General features: G+C 38.1%; 1 protein-coding gene across 1 annotated transcript in view; it reads left to right on the top strand.

Annotated features, from left to right (window-relative positions):
- THSD7A (thrombospondin type 1 domain containing 7A) overlaps nucleotides 1–15,376 on the top strand; it is a 489,197-nt gene that overhangs the window by 425,114 nt on the left and 48,707 nt on the right. The window contains exon 13 of the mRNA XM_055589867.1: nucleotides 1,301–1,564. Coding sequence (XP_055445842.1) covers nucleotides 1,301–1,564 — 264 coding nt within the window. The remainder of the gene's footprint in view (nucleotides 1–1,300; nucleotides 1,565–15,376) is intronic.

The following is a 15,376-nucleotide window of genomic DNA, read 5'->3' as shown; positions in this document are numbered from 1 at the left end:
CAGATTATCCTTCATCATCTAGAAGAAAAATACGACATTAATTCTGTATCTGAAAGCTTTATTTTAAAAGGTAGTCACAGTGGCAAAAAGCATAATGAACAGAAACAGGAGCCATCATGCTGAACTAAACTCTGATGCAAAAACACTGTCAGTGGCCAGAGAAACCTAAAAACGCTCATTCTACTAGAGTATTCAGAATTCTAAGTGGTAAAATGGACCAGCTGTCATAATGAAGACTATTGAAAACTGTATAAGGCAGCTTATGAAAGTTAAATATATATATATAAGACATATGTAACTAGTTATGTGCAATATAATTAATATATATGAGATAAATATATGTAATCTAATTAAAATAATGGTTTTATTCAGGCACATATTACTATTATACTCAAGTTTTTATCTTACAAGGGAATTTATTTAGGTTTACACACAAACTATTTCTAATATTTTTATTTGATATTAAACATTTTCATTTTTAATATCATTATTCCCTACATTAATCACCAAGTATGTCAAAATGATTGTTCTTCAGAACTATTGAAAGGTGTGAACTCACAATCAGAAAAGTAAATGCGAAACTCTCATTTTCTGAACTGCTGCTGCTGCTAAGTCGCTTCAGTCGTGTCCGACTCTGTGCGACCCCATAGACAGCAGCCCACCAGGCTCCCCCATCCCTGGGATTCTCCAGGCAAGAACACTGGAGTGGGTTGCCATTTCCTTCTCCAATGCATGAAAGTGAAAACTGAAAGTGAAAGTGAAGTCGTTTCCGACTCTTAGAGACCCCATGGATGCAGCCTACTAGGCTGCTCCGTCCATGGGATTTTCCAGGCAAGAGTACTGGAGTGGGGTCCCCTTATATAACTATACCATTTATTTGGACTTAACAGAAAGTTAGTTAACTGTGTGGGCCTGTGCAGTGACTGTCTCTCCATGTCATATTTTTGCACAGGTTATAAAGCAGATATTTATGCAGTTACCTCAGACTCCCCAGTCACTGAAAGCACGTGATCATTTGAGAGGATTTTAATCCTTTCAAGGAGTGTAAAATTCAGCACAACAGTTAGTGCCTTATTCAAAATGGGCTTTTTTAAACTGAGAACAAAAAGAAAATTTTCACTATGCAAAGCACCCAGTATAACAAAAACATACATAAAAAGCACTGCAGAGGGAGAAAGTAGCATTTATTTATAGGCTACAGTTGAATACAGTTAAAGAAAGGAAGGTAGGAAAGAAAAAAAAAAAACCTAGGGATGCTTGGTATTAATAATGGTATTTTCCGACTTAATTTTCTCCACAGGAAAAAGTAAGAAGAAGGAAAAATGTAAAAATTCTCATCTGTACCCCCTGATTGAGACGCAGTACTGTCCCTGTGACAAGTATAACGCACAGCCTGTGGGAAACTGGTCCGACTGCATTTTGCCCGAGGGGAAGGCGGAAGTGTTGCTGGGAATGAAGGTCCAAGGAGATATCAAGGAATGTGGTCAAGGATATCGCTACCAGGCGATGGCGTGCTATGACCAGAATGGCAGGCTCGTGGAGACGTCCAGGTGCAACAGCCACGGTAGTCCAGTTTTTCCTCACTGTTGAACATTCGTTATCTTTGGGGTTGAAATGCACATGTTTCAGAATGGAGGGAAATGAAAGTTTACTGAAGGGAGTTCTACACTGAACATCAGGGGCACCACCACACTGTATGTCTATCATTTATATATAACAGGGCATTCAGTGGCACTTGTCTCATTGTCCAGAAGTTGGCAACCAAGTCCCAAAGCTGGTGGACAGGGAAGCCTTGCTGTGCAGTGCTTAGTCATTCAGTCGTGTCCAACTCTTTGTGACCATATGGACTGCAGCCTGCCAGGCTTCTCTGTCCATGAGATTCTCCAGGCAAGAATACTGGAGTGGGCTGCCATGCCCTCCTCCAAGGGATCTTGCCAACCCAGGGACTGAACCTAGTTCTCCTGCATTACAGGCAGATTCTTTACCAAGTCAGCCACCAGCGAAGCCAGCACCTTACATGTAGGCAGAATAGTGCCAGAGACCTCCTCTGAGGCTGAGTAGGCTTGACAATCCCCAGCAAGTCTGTGTACAGAGAGTGGGGAGGAGTAGAGAAGATGTCACTATAATTTGAGAATAAAGTTTTGAACTAGACAGACTTTTAAGAACTGAACTGGCAAGATTCATGACATGCCTAAGGTACATTCAGTGGCAGAGGAGAAAGATTGAAAGCCATAATTTGTGAAAACTCAAGTATCCCTTGTTTATTCATCATTAAGTTGAGACTGGCCCAAACAAACAAAACCAGAAAAAGATATGTAGAGTTAGGAAATTTTTGTTTTCTAAAGAAACAAAAAGTATATCAAAAAAAAAAAAAAGAAGCTAATTTACTGTGTTAATGAGTTGCCAAAAGTTTGTGAAGAATGGTTTTGGCCAAAGTATGTAGTGAACTCTTTGGTTCTATGTCATAATATAGTCAGCTTTAAGCAATATTTGTTCATTCTTTTAATGTATCTGTCATTTTATTATGGAATGAGATCAGTTTCCTATGGGTCAGCCTGAATGACGGATGTCACTTGAGGATGTCGCGGATGTCACAAAATATTGTTTGTACCAGTATTTGCAAACATTGGACAGTGATCTTCCTCCCTTCATGGAGGTGACCTGAGAAAGATGAATTAAACTACTAGGAGAGAGGTACATGGCAGTTCCCCGCCAACCTTGCTGCAATAGCTTCTGCTATTGGAACAGAACTCCTCCAGTTTTATTATATAGTTCAGAAGACATCATGAACTAATAGGATCATCTCACATAGATAAACCATTATGGGGTATCATTTTGACACGCTTATGGAATCTCTTAAATCTGTCCCCAAAATGAAGTTTCCAAAAACCCTTTTTTTTTAACCTTATTTAATAATTACTGTTATATCAAAGTCTAGTGATAGGAGCCCCCATTATAAGACTCCATTATGTTGAGGCTCTGGATATAAGAATTTTGTATATGTGCATTTCTAAATTTAAGATTATTCTATGCATTTAGAACAATATTAAGTTTAGTATGCCTTGAAAAATTTCTGTAAGAGTAATTTTTTTTATTCTCTGTATCAAATAACATTTTTGTCGTTCAGTAGCTAAGTCAGTGTATCCGACTCTGCGACCCCATCAACTGCAGCACACCAGGCTCCTCTGTCCTCCACTGTCTCCCGGACTGTGCTCAAGTCCAATGAGTCAGTGATGCTATCTAACCATCTCATCCTGTGCCACTCCCTTCTCTTTTAGCCTTCAATCTTTCCCAGTATCACGGTCTTTTCCAAAGAGTCAGATCTTTGCATCATGTGGGCAAAGTATTGGATCTTCAGCATTAGTCCTTCCAGTGAATATTCAGGACTAATTTCCTTTAGGATTGACTGGTTTGATCTCCTTGTTGTCCAAGGGACTCGCAAGAGTCTTCTCCAGCACCACTGTTCAAACGCGTCAATTCTTCAGCACTCAGCCTTCTTTATGGTCCAACTCTAATAGTGGTAGATGACTACTAGAAAAACCATAGCTTTGACTATACAGATCTTTGTTGGCAAAGTGACGTCTCTGATTTTGAATATGCTGTGTAGGTTTGTCATAGCTTTCCTTCCAAAGACCTTGCGTCTTTTCATATCATGGCTGAAATTACTGTCTGCAGTGATTTTGGAGCCCAAGAAAATAGTCTATCACTGCTTCCACACTTTCCCCTTCTATTTGCCATGGAGGGATGGGACCAGATGCCATGATGTTAGTTTTTTGAATGTTGAGTTTCCAAGCCAGCTTTTTCACTCTCCTCTTTTCACCCTCATTAAGAGTCTCTTTAGTTCCTTTTCACTTCTACCATTAGAGTGATATCATCTGCATACCTGAGATTGTTGATATTTCTCCTGGCAATCTTGATTCCAGCTTGTTCTTCATCCAGCCCCGCATTTCGCATGATGTACTCTGTGTATAAGTTAAATAACATAGGTGCTATATATAGCAGGAAAAATGTAAACACACTTGCCATTCTGAGGTGATATGATGATAATGTAGAAGATCCATAGTTAGTCATTAAAACGTAAAATTGGAGATCACTTTAAAAATGTTTCTCCTGACTTGTAGCATGTAAGTGTTTGCTCATGTTTTAAATTGTTACTCGTAGTGAATCACCAAGATAATCGTTTGTTTTTAATATAGCCTGTAAGCTTTCAGAATGACTCTCATCTGTTCTCTCTTTTACCCTGATCTGCTAATTAGATGCATGAGTGCTTCGGTCAACCACTTAACAGTCAATCTTATTTTTAGAAAAAAAAGAAAACTTTAAAAATATCTTGTGACTCTCATGAAATGTTTCAGTTCAGTTCAATTGCTCAGTCGTGTCTGACTCTTTGTGACCCCATGGACTGCAGCACACCAGGCTTCCCTGTCCATCACCAACTCCTGGAGCTTACTCAGACTCATATTCATGGAGTCAATGGTGCCATCCAACCATCTCATCCTCTGTCGTCCCCTTCTCCTCCTGCCCTCAATCTTTCCCAGCATCAGGGTCTTTTCCAGTGAGTCAGCTCTTCGCATCAGGTGGCCAAAGTATTGGAGTTTCAGCTTCAGCATCAGTCCTTCCAATGAATATTCAGGACTGATTTCCTTTAGGATTGGCTGCTTTGACCTCCTTGCAGTTCAAGGGACTCTCAAGAGTCTTCTCCAAAAAAAGGTTTGATCCCTTGCAAAAAACTACAGAAAAAACTGAAATTGACCAAAAGCAGTAGACTTCCTACCTTAGCACTGTCGATTCAAAGCACGAAGAACTCAGTACTGTATTTTAAAAGAAAAGCACATCTAGGAAAAAGGTGGGTCCCTAGAAGCACTGAACTTCATGGAAATTGTGAATGGGTTGAAGTTCTTCAAGTGAACTGTTCCAATTTAGTTCTTTGTGTCTATCCATCATTACTCCTTTCTCAGTAAATCTGATCTATGATGCGTGTCCAGTGGGATATTTTAGTGTTTGCTAACAGTTTTACTCAAAGTCTGAGGAAATTGACTCTCTATTGCCTGATTTCTTTGGAATTACTACTGATGTTCTGTCAATCCTGATAGTGGAATGCTATCACTTTGGTACTCTATCCTAGGCGTTCTCTAAATTGCAGTTTCTATGACCCCTGCCTTTGCTCGGCCAAATCAGCTTTCCAGATGTATGGTGGAAATGGGGTTTTAAAGTGGCTTTCAAGAAAAGTCTCTTACAGCTTTCAGTTTAAACATAAAATTGATCCCCACGTGTGTGGAGTGCAAAGACACTAATCCCCTGTCCTGTTCAATAGTGGCCTTATGGCATTTCTATTTAATCTGTGTTATCCATCTGTGGATCATATTATCAGTTATTATACTGATAAAACAGTTTGACTGTCATCAGTTCAAGTATATTATTTTAGGTCATTTCCCATGTGGTTACCATTTTTTTTTTAAAGCATCTGTAACTCAAGGCACAATTTTGTCTGGAATTTCTCATAGTGATAGACTCTGTACTGAAAAGCAATACCAATACTCCAAAAATCAGATCTTAAAGTATACCTGGGAGCCAAATAAATGTTCACCCCTCCTGATACATGGTATTAAGTATAGTTCCCATGCAAATGTTAATATATGAATAGATTTTTGGCTGTTATGTGTCCTAACCTCATAATACAAACTACATATATTTACTTTTGCTATGAAATCTTGGACAGTGTCACTATTGGCAACAGACTGTAAATCATTCAAAAACCAAATTACACATTTTCTCCTCACTGCTAGAATCCTCTAAGACCTTGATTGTTGTTGTTGTTCATCGCTATCTCGTGTCCAACTCTTTGCCCCCATGGACTGCAGCACGCCAGGCTTCCCTGTCCTTCACTATCTCCCAGAGTTCACGCAAACTCATGTCCATTGATTCAGTGATGCCATCCAACCATTTCATTCTCTGTTGCCTCCTTCTCCTCCTGCCCTCAGTATTTCCCAGCATCAGGGTCTGTTCCAAAGAACTTAATTGATTTCCTAGAAATTGATTGCCTATGCACATAGTACTAGGTACTTCTCCAGTTAATCACTCTTAAAATTTCACATAACAAGAGGTAGAACTTCCGGAATTATGATATCATTTAACCTCAATATTTTGAAGAATCACAGAGGTAACCTAGCTTATGCAAGGTGCATGTATACAAGATTCTTATTGAAATGTGACAGATTTTATTATGCTGTCCCTCAACCCTACCCAGATCACCCAAAACCCCTTTTTCTGCTCAACATTTTGTATTTCAAAAGCATATATCACTCTATAACATACCATGTAATTTATTTATTATATTTTTATCTATGTTGTATCTCCTGTACAAAAACAGATTGATGAAGTTATCTTTGACTACTCTATTCACTCATGTATCCCAAGCACTAGAACAGTAGGTGCTCAGTAAGTATTTGTAGAATGAATGAATGAGTGAGGAGTTGGAGGGAATTTTTGTAGCTGTGTTTGATCTACAATCAGGCTTGGACACTTTTTCAAACAGTGCCCTTCCCTCTGCGTCACAATTCTGGGATATAATCAAACAGATCACTGAGAACAACTAAGATCTTTGGAATAAACATATATAATCCACAAACTTTCTACATGCTCTTCATCAAGTATGTGTGCTTCTCTCTGCCTACTGAATTGTAGGTAGGTTCAGAATTGCCTGATTTGCACAACACCAGATTTGGACAACAGCTTATCTCTTGCTTTACATTAGCAACTATGACAACCTGCTTTTTCCCAGCCTATGATTACAGCTTTAATTGGGAATATTGAATTTTTATTTAATTCTCTTTGTGTCCACTCAACTTCCCTTGAAAAAATAAGGAGTAACATTTCTATTAGATTTATCTCAAAACAATGCTTTCAAGGTAAATGGGATAAATGGTAAAAGTGCCAGATACTCAAGTCTTGAGCTCTTTGAATTATGTAACTTCTTCTAGACACTTCTCTTCAATCTTTACTCTCAGCATATTTGTCTTTGATGTTCCTCATATCGAGTTTAAGCCACAATGCACTCTCAACAGATATTCTAAAATTGAACTCATTTTTATTTGTGATGTTTTATCATTTGTTAATCTCAAATAAGCAAAAAAGCCTATTTCATATGACTGTTTTTCTTGAGCTCATGCTGTTATGTACACATAGGTCTCCTATCACCTAAAAGTAATTTTATATATTGCTATTGATACCTATAAAATACTTACCAACTTGGACAGACTCGGAGGAAGCTTGAGAATCAGCTTTTAGGTTAAGTTGCGTGTGCACTCAGTTGTTTCATTCATGTCTGGCTCTTTACGACCCCATGGACTATAGCCTACTAGGCTCCACTGTGTATGGTTAAATTACTTGTTATCAAATGTTTTCCTAAAGGGCCAAAAGCAAATATTTCAGGCTCTACAGGCCAAAAGGTATCTGTAACCACTACCCAATTCTGCAGTTGTAGCATGAAAGCAGCCAGAGACAATATGTGAGTGAATTGCACAGGTATGTTCCAATAAAACTTTATTTACAAAAATAGGCTGTCAGCCTAGGCTATCATTTGCCAACTGGGATTTGAACCCTTCTTACTCAGACCAGCAGCGTAGACATCCCAGAAAAGCCACTGGAAATTCAGCCCACATTGCAGAGCTGCCAAGTCATCTGCATTCTGACAAGATGGCGGGGAGGTGGGGGTGTGCAGAGGGTGTCAAAACAATCAACACCTAATGGGTGATAGTTCCCTTGCTTACCAGTTGTGGGGAGGAGCACAAACATTAGGAAGTTTTTAAAATTTGTAAACATGGATCTTTATAAGGTGAATGCCTATTTAGGTATGGTTTTGAAAACAGAATGAATTCTGTAGGATCTTCTGTGAAAGGATATTGGCAAGTTAACGATTGCCCTGAGGATGAAGAAAGTCTTTTTTTTTTGGCTCAGGGAAATAGGAGAGAGCGCTGTGTTTATTTACTGTTCTATTTATAAACAGAGTACGGTATTGCATTAAAGCGTTGTGTGTGCATTTGACTTTGTGCACTCAGTATTCACAATCCAGTGACTAAATTCTAGGACTTTGTACTGCCTTTTGACCACCATGCTGGCATTCAGATAGCTGTGCTACTTGTTCCAGGACACATTACACTCTTTTAATTATTTCAGTCTTTTAACTACAGTCACTATTGAATTGTTCAGCATAGTTTGTCTAATGCCTCAGTGGTATAAGATTAATTTCCCTTTAACATTAATTCTAAAATAGAATGATTTATATTGATTCTTTCATGCTTTCTCTCTTTGCCTCGCATGTTTATGAATGGTATCACAGAGAACCTTCTGGACAGTAACGAATGGCTTTAGCAGTTAGTTTTGGAAGCATCAGTGGGGTTCAAAGGATGCCCATTAAAATTTAATATTTTGCAAAACCCTTTCTGGCTGTTGCAGTCATTCTTACAGGTTGCTTCATAAGGGGTTTGTACTGCAATACTAATTATTTTAATAAAAAGAAAGCTCTGAAAACTTTACAAGTGAAACAAAGGCTTTCTAGTAAGATATTTTCATTTTATAATGATAGCCCACCCTATGACAGCATTTAGTATTATTGCATAATAACCTAAATGGTCTCCATCTTTATTCCACCGGTTTCCTGCAGTTATGATATAGATGATTTGAAAACAGGTATCATGTTTGAATGATCGTCCCTCAGTGTTGTAAGGAACTGTAAATGCTGGATGCTGCTTTATCAGTCAGAAATTCTTGTATATGTGCCACCAAGTGTGGGTTTTTTTTTTTCCTATTAGGATTTATGGGAACAAACAAAAGACCATCAACAAAACTTAGAAAAGGAATGCATCCTAAGTGTATTTCTTGTACAAGTGCCCAATTGAAATTTTTAAAATTCAGAGAATACTCAATTTACAAGTAAATTTTAGATCAAGAACACGTACTTTTAAGACATTGTGGAGCTCAGAGTACATCTGAGAAAATTAATTATGTATATGAAGAAAGTAGATTCTGAAATAACCTACATGACCACTGAACCATAATATGCCTGGAATGTTTTCCTTTTTGTAATGAAATTCTATAGAAGATGATATAAGGTTAACGTTAAAGGTTAATTAGAAACAAAATGGAGTGAGAAATTATTCCTTATTGTAGTAGATGCCTGTATTTGAGGAACAGCATGTTTCATTAAACCAGGAAAAGAGGCAATTTTTTAATTTTTAATTTTTTAAATGAGCTGAAACGGCGTGCTGATTTCTCTAAGAAACTTTTTCAGTTGGTAGTATTTTTCTAATGTCTTAATTCATTTTAGAATTTAAACCTTTCATTTGATTACACAGATAAAGCTAGTGTTTGCTTTTACAGTCATCTTTCACAGTTGAGATCTTTTTCCCTTCAAATGTAAAAAGACAGGCAGAGAGTGAGAGACTTTTCCTGAAGTAGAAGATGCAAGTTTAAAGAACCAGGGAAATAAAGAAGGGGCTACTGTGGATATGTGGGCACAAAAAGAAACCAGGTGCCTAGGGTGGAGTGTAAATAAAGTGTGGGTATCAGTATTATTTCCTAACAGGCTCCCTGAAGGAGGACCATAGAGGTTGAGGGTGACTTTCCTTGGCAGTTTTCCTGCAGCTACCATTCATGCTGTATGAGATGGGAATACTTCTGGGGTTATCACTTAGTTCTGTGTGCTCCATGTCACAGAGACCTCAACTTAACTAGTACTTATAAGGTTTTAAACTGGGCTCCATGGAGCCCCTCAGGCCAGGCTGTCAAACATAGCCTCCAGGATCCCCCATACACGGACTGGGCTTTCTACCTTTTAGGAACAAAGTGTTTCACTGCTTAAAATAAAGTTTAACTAACAAGGACAATTCATTATTTGCAACAGCAGCAGAGAAAAATCTATTTACCTTTGTCTTTATCAACAATATCTGCTATTATGTTTTATTCCACATCCTTTCTTTTGGGCTCTGACTCCTCCCCCTCCCCAATGCCTTAGAGGAAAGATAACACTGAGTGAGGGAGGGAAAGTCGCTCAGTCGAGTTGACTCTTTGAGATGACCCCATAGTCTATACGGGCTTCCCTGGTGGCTCAGAGGTTAAAGCATCTGCCTCCAATGTGGGAGACCTGGGTTCGATCCCTGGGTCGGGAAGATCCCCTGGAGAAGGAAATGGTAACCCACTCAAGTATTCTTGCCTGGAGAATCCCATGGATGGAGAAGCCTGGTTAGGCTACAGTCCACGGGGTTGCAAAGAGTCGGACACGACTGAGCGACTTCACCTTCACCTTCACCATAGTCTATACAGCCCATGGAATTCTCCAGGCCAGAATACTGGAGCAGGTAGGCTTTGCTTCTCCAAGGGATCTTCCCAGCCCAGGGATCGAACCCAGGTCTCCCACATTGCAGGCTGATTCTTTACCAGCTGAGCCACAAGGGAAGCCCTAAGATAACACTGCTGCTGCTAAGTCACTTCAATCGTGTCCAGTTCTGTGTGACCCCATAGACTAACTTCAGTGAAATGATTAGGTGTGGTAATCTTGCTGATGACTATGATAATTTGATTGATAAAACCACAAAGTTGTTCATTACTCATGTTGTGTTATGTTGTTGTTGAGGTTGTTGTAGTTGTTTAGTCACTAAGTCATGTCCCACTTTTTTGCTACCCCAGGGACTATAACCTTCCAGGCTCCTGTCTGTGGGATTTTCCAGGCAAGAATATTGGAGTGGGTTGCCAGTTTCTCCTCCAGGGGATCTTCCCGACCCAGGAATGGAACCTGCGTCTCCTGCATTGCAGGCAGCTTCTTTACCGCTGAGCCACCAGGGAAGCCTATTGTATTATAAGGTTTCATAATTCATAGGGATACTAACTGACCCTTATATAGAATCCTGTTATATTAATGCCCTGCAAGTCCAAAGTAACTGTAATACCCATTAGTTGAATATAGTCTAATACCCTTTAGTTGAGTGTCTTCTCATTTCAGGACTCCCCCTGTGGCTCAGTGGGTAAAGAATCCGTCTGCAATGCAGGCCACACAGGAAACTAAAGTTCAGTCCCTGGTCTTTTTCTACTTCAAAGTATCATCAAAATGGTTATGTAGTGAGCAAGGCTTATACATAGGAATTTTTTTGTAAATGCATGAAGAATTAGACATAAACCATATGGTTTACATTAGACATAAACCATGTCAATGGGCTCAAAAAGTAACCTGAGAGCACTCCAACATATTTGTGGGCATTTTGCAGTTAAATTTAAAAGGAAAATCTTCACTTGCATTTACTCTCCAGTGTTTAGCCATTTTTTCATAGTTACAGTGAAAGCCAGTTTAGCTCTGACAGGAAATTGTAGTTAATCTGCATAAACACAAAATGGTTGTTTAAAATAGTCATTAAAAAAATATTCAAGAAGTTTATCTGCATAACAGTTTCCTCTCTCTTTGCCATAAGTTTAACCTTTACTTCTTTAAAACTTTATAAATTAAGAAGAAATTTTCTTAAGTTTAGGGGTTTTGTTTTTGTTTGTTAGCTTTTGCATTTTTTCCCTTATCTAGAAATGGACATAAGAAGGTCTAATTAAACATTAAAACTCTGTACAGCTCAAAACATGAATCCAGTTTTAATGCATTATAATTACAACCTATCAGAATGATCTGTTTCTTACTGGTCCAGTGAGATGCTGTAGGAAAAAGTTAAGAAGCATATAATGCAGTGTCTGAGTCATTCTCCTAGAGATTCACAGTTCATGTTAGCAAACAAACAACACACAAAAAAAGAAAGCCCAGGGTAAAAAGACCTGTTTAACCTAGTTTAATGCAACAATTTTCCAACTTGCTTGACCATGTAATTTATAAAAATCATGTTTAACACTTATTAGGATCTTCCCAACCCAGGAATCAAATCCAGGTCTCCCACATTGCAGGCAGATTCTTTACTGTCTGAGCCACCAGGGAAGCCAAGAACTCAACAAACTAGTGTTTAAAGATCATCCTTTGGAAATACTCGTGGGCTGCTGTCGGCGGGGTCGCACAGAGTCGGACACGACTGAAGCGACTTAGCAGCAGCAGCATGTCATTGTGTGATTCTTGTTGACTAAAAGAACAGTGCCCTGAAGGATCCAGTTAAAAATAAATCACTCTACTGTTTCAAAGTTAGTTTCTTATTACTTCATAATCTGAACACTCTATCAAATATGTTTATATTGCTGACAAAGCCCTATTTCCAAAATGGGTTCTTAGAACTTTTTTCCAATTTTTAATACAATATTAATTAAAATTATAAATGTTAGATTTGGGGAGAAAAAGCCCATAAGTGCCTTCATGTATGTAATTATTCTCAAAGTTTTTATTTTGGTTGAATAAGTAAACTTTGGATATGGGCTCTTGCATAAATAAGTTTATTTCCTTTTTAAATAAAAATATACATCTGAAAGTAGATTTCATTTCTGTCACTAACTACCTAGACTTGGGCTAAACTTCACAGGTTAAGGGTTCAGTCCTCTACAAGACTGCTCTCACCTCCGACATGAGCTGTGCATGTTCGGGAATCCCGGGTGAGCCTCACTTCTGACCAACTGGCCACAGATTTCGGGGTCCCCACTACTCCCTCAGGTTCAATAATTCACTGGGATGATTCAGAGAACTCAGAAAGCACCATACTTACAATTAGAGTTTTATTATAGCAAAAGGATAAAAATCAGAACCAGTCAATAGAAGGGACACATAGATGAGGGCTGGGAGGGTCCCAAACACAGGGCATCCATGCCATCGCCCCGTGGAACGAGGAGACATCACCATCTTGGCCCATGGATGTCCTTTACCAGCCTGAGCTTTTGTATCCAGTTTTCTAGTGGGGAAGGAGTTATTATGTAGGCATTATTAGTTGAATCATTGACCACAGAGTTAAACTCAATCTCCTCTCCCCAGAGATTGGGAGGATATCAAGAGGCTGAAAGCCCCAAGCTTTTTAAATACATAGTTGGTCTTCGTGGTATAGTCATCCCCCTTCCTTAGACATCTTCGCATAAACTCACATGTAGTCTAAGAGGCCCACCATGAATAACAAAGATACTCCTGTCACTCAGGAAATTTCAGAGCTTAGAGGCTGTCTGCCAGGAATCAGAGAAACAGAACAGCCAAAGTCTTCATTATACAGCAGTGTTTTAGAGTTTGCTATTAGAAATGGCCTTGATCGTGAACTACATAGGTATATAGCCTGAATCTGAATGCTCCTAGTCATTGGGTAAGCTATCAGTATTGGAAGAGCAACAGCTACAAAATCTGACAGCAGTTAAAACTATTGTTGAAATTTTCTGAAAAAGTCTATAAGTACCTAGCAGATATGAAGAGCTATGTCTTCACATGTATATGAAACAAAAATATAAAAATAAAATTAAAATAACTGTTTATTGCAGTTACATAAGCTTACCTGAATACTTCATTATGAACATTTCAATTGCCTAGGGTTGATTTATAACCTTTCATACACTGAATATAAGAATTTTATAGGTAGAATAGTTGATTATAGGAGTTTGGATATATACATGGTAGTTTAGTTTCCCCAGCTTTTCAAGTTATCTGTTCTTAATCTATAATTACAAAAGAATATTCTATTCATTTTGAAACTATTTTTCAGTAACCTTTTTCAGTATTTTCAAATCCATAAGGATCATGGTAGATAAACTTCTGGCTAAATGTTCTCATTTGCAATTGCAGTCATGTGCATATAACACACATTTAAGCAGGATAGATTTTTCAGGTCACTTTTGAGATTAATCCAGATGTTTCCAATGGAGTGCCAGCAGAGCTCATTCACACAGCTGTAAATCAGAACCAACCAATATGTTCCACGTGCTTTCAAAATGAATTCTTTAATCTATCAACAGTACACCTTTCAACAGCACGATATCATAATTGGGAAAGTTGTTGAAAGCTACTTTATCTGCACATTCATAATTCAAATGAATGAGGTGACTGGATATATCTGAAAGGTCCTCTGGTTGCCACTCAAAGCCTGCTAGTTCTTTATTCATTTCAACCTGAAAGCAGCCATCAGAACAGATATAGATACCAAAACTACAATCAAAATTCAGGAGTTTGATTTTTTCATGTGTCATATTCTGTGTTGAGCTACCAAGTTTTAACACCCTCATTGTGAAGTCATTTATTTTATTCCAGCATTCTCGGGAACCATAAATTGCTTCAAGATGCCAGCAGTTTATTTAGCCTTAAAACGCTTCAGATGTTTCTGTCTTTCTATCCCCCGTGATCGTTTGGTGTTAATTGCCCTCAAAAATGATCCTAGTGGAGAAGGCAGGGGAATGCTTATCTGGTAGTTCACTAGTAGCATTAAGGATTTTAATTGTACGAGATAAACTTGACAGGCAATTATTGAATGTTGTTACACATTAGAAAATTAAAATGGAATGCTAAGCATTATACTCTTTCACAGTTGTGTCTTTATCTCAGGGCCTAATTTGTATCTTTCAGCAATTTAATAGATTGAGTTTTATTGGAGAGACATTTTCTGGAATACTCTATTGGAAGATCAAACATAAAAATTTTATATCTGCTTACTTAATAATACAATGTGAATCAAACTGAAGTCAGACATGACATATTTCACCAGTGCCATTTGTACTTCAGCAGATAAAATGGAAAGAATTTCCATTTATCTGTTACTCTGAAGTAGTGACATAAAAATCATGTGAGTCTACTGTCAGTTATAATTACTGAATGGCAAAAGGTTAGAGGTTTGTTTTTGCAGTTATTTTGATCTTCTGCAAGCCAGGAAAGGTGGCGCTAGTGGTAAAGAATCTGCGTGCCAGTGCAGATGACAGAAGAGATGCGGGTTTGATCCCTGGGTCAGGATGATCCCTTGGAGGAGGGCATGGCAACCCACTCCAGTAATCTTGCCTGGACAAAAATTAATTATTAATTAATTAATAACAAGAATTAATTAATTAATCCCATGGACAAAGAATCCTGGCATGCTGAATTCATAGGGTTGCAAAAAGTCAGATACGACTTAGCACGCACACATGCACAAGGTAGGAAATGAAATTCTAGAAATATTTCAATAATTTATTACATATGAAATACTAGTGTTCTTTTACTAAAGCAGTTTTGATAATATTTGGCAATAGTTGGGTTTTTGTTAATTAATTGTCTTTTATAAACATTAAATAATTTGGTTACTGATGACATGGATTTGTAAGTGACTTTAGACATTTTTAGCTTGACTCAAAATGAATTATATACGTCAGTATAAGAACTGAAACTATAAAACTCTTGGGGAAAAATGGGCATTTTTGACCTTTATGACCTTGGATTCGATAATTGTTTCCTAGATAGGACATCAAAGCACAG

Source organism: Bubalus kerabau, chromosome 8, assembly GCF_029407905.1.
Source record: "Bubalus kerabau isolate K-KA32 ecotype Philippines breed swamp buffalo chromosome 8, PCC_UOA_SB_1v2, whole genome shotgun sequence".
In the NCBI taxonomy this organism is placed as follows: Eukaryota; Metazoa; Chordata; class Mammalia; order Artiodactyla; family Bovidae; genus Bubalus; species Bubalus kerabau.
The sequence above is the reverse complement of the archived record's forward strand: the minus strand, read 5'-3'. Positions and strand labels throughout refer to the sequence as shown.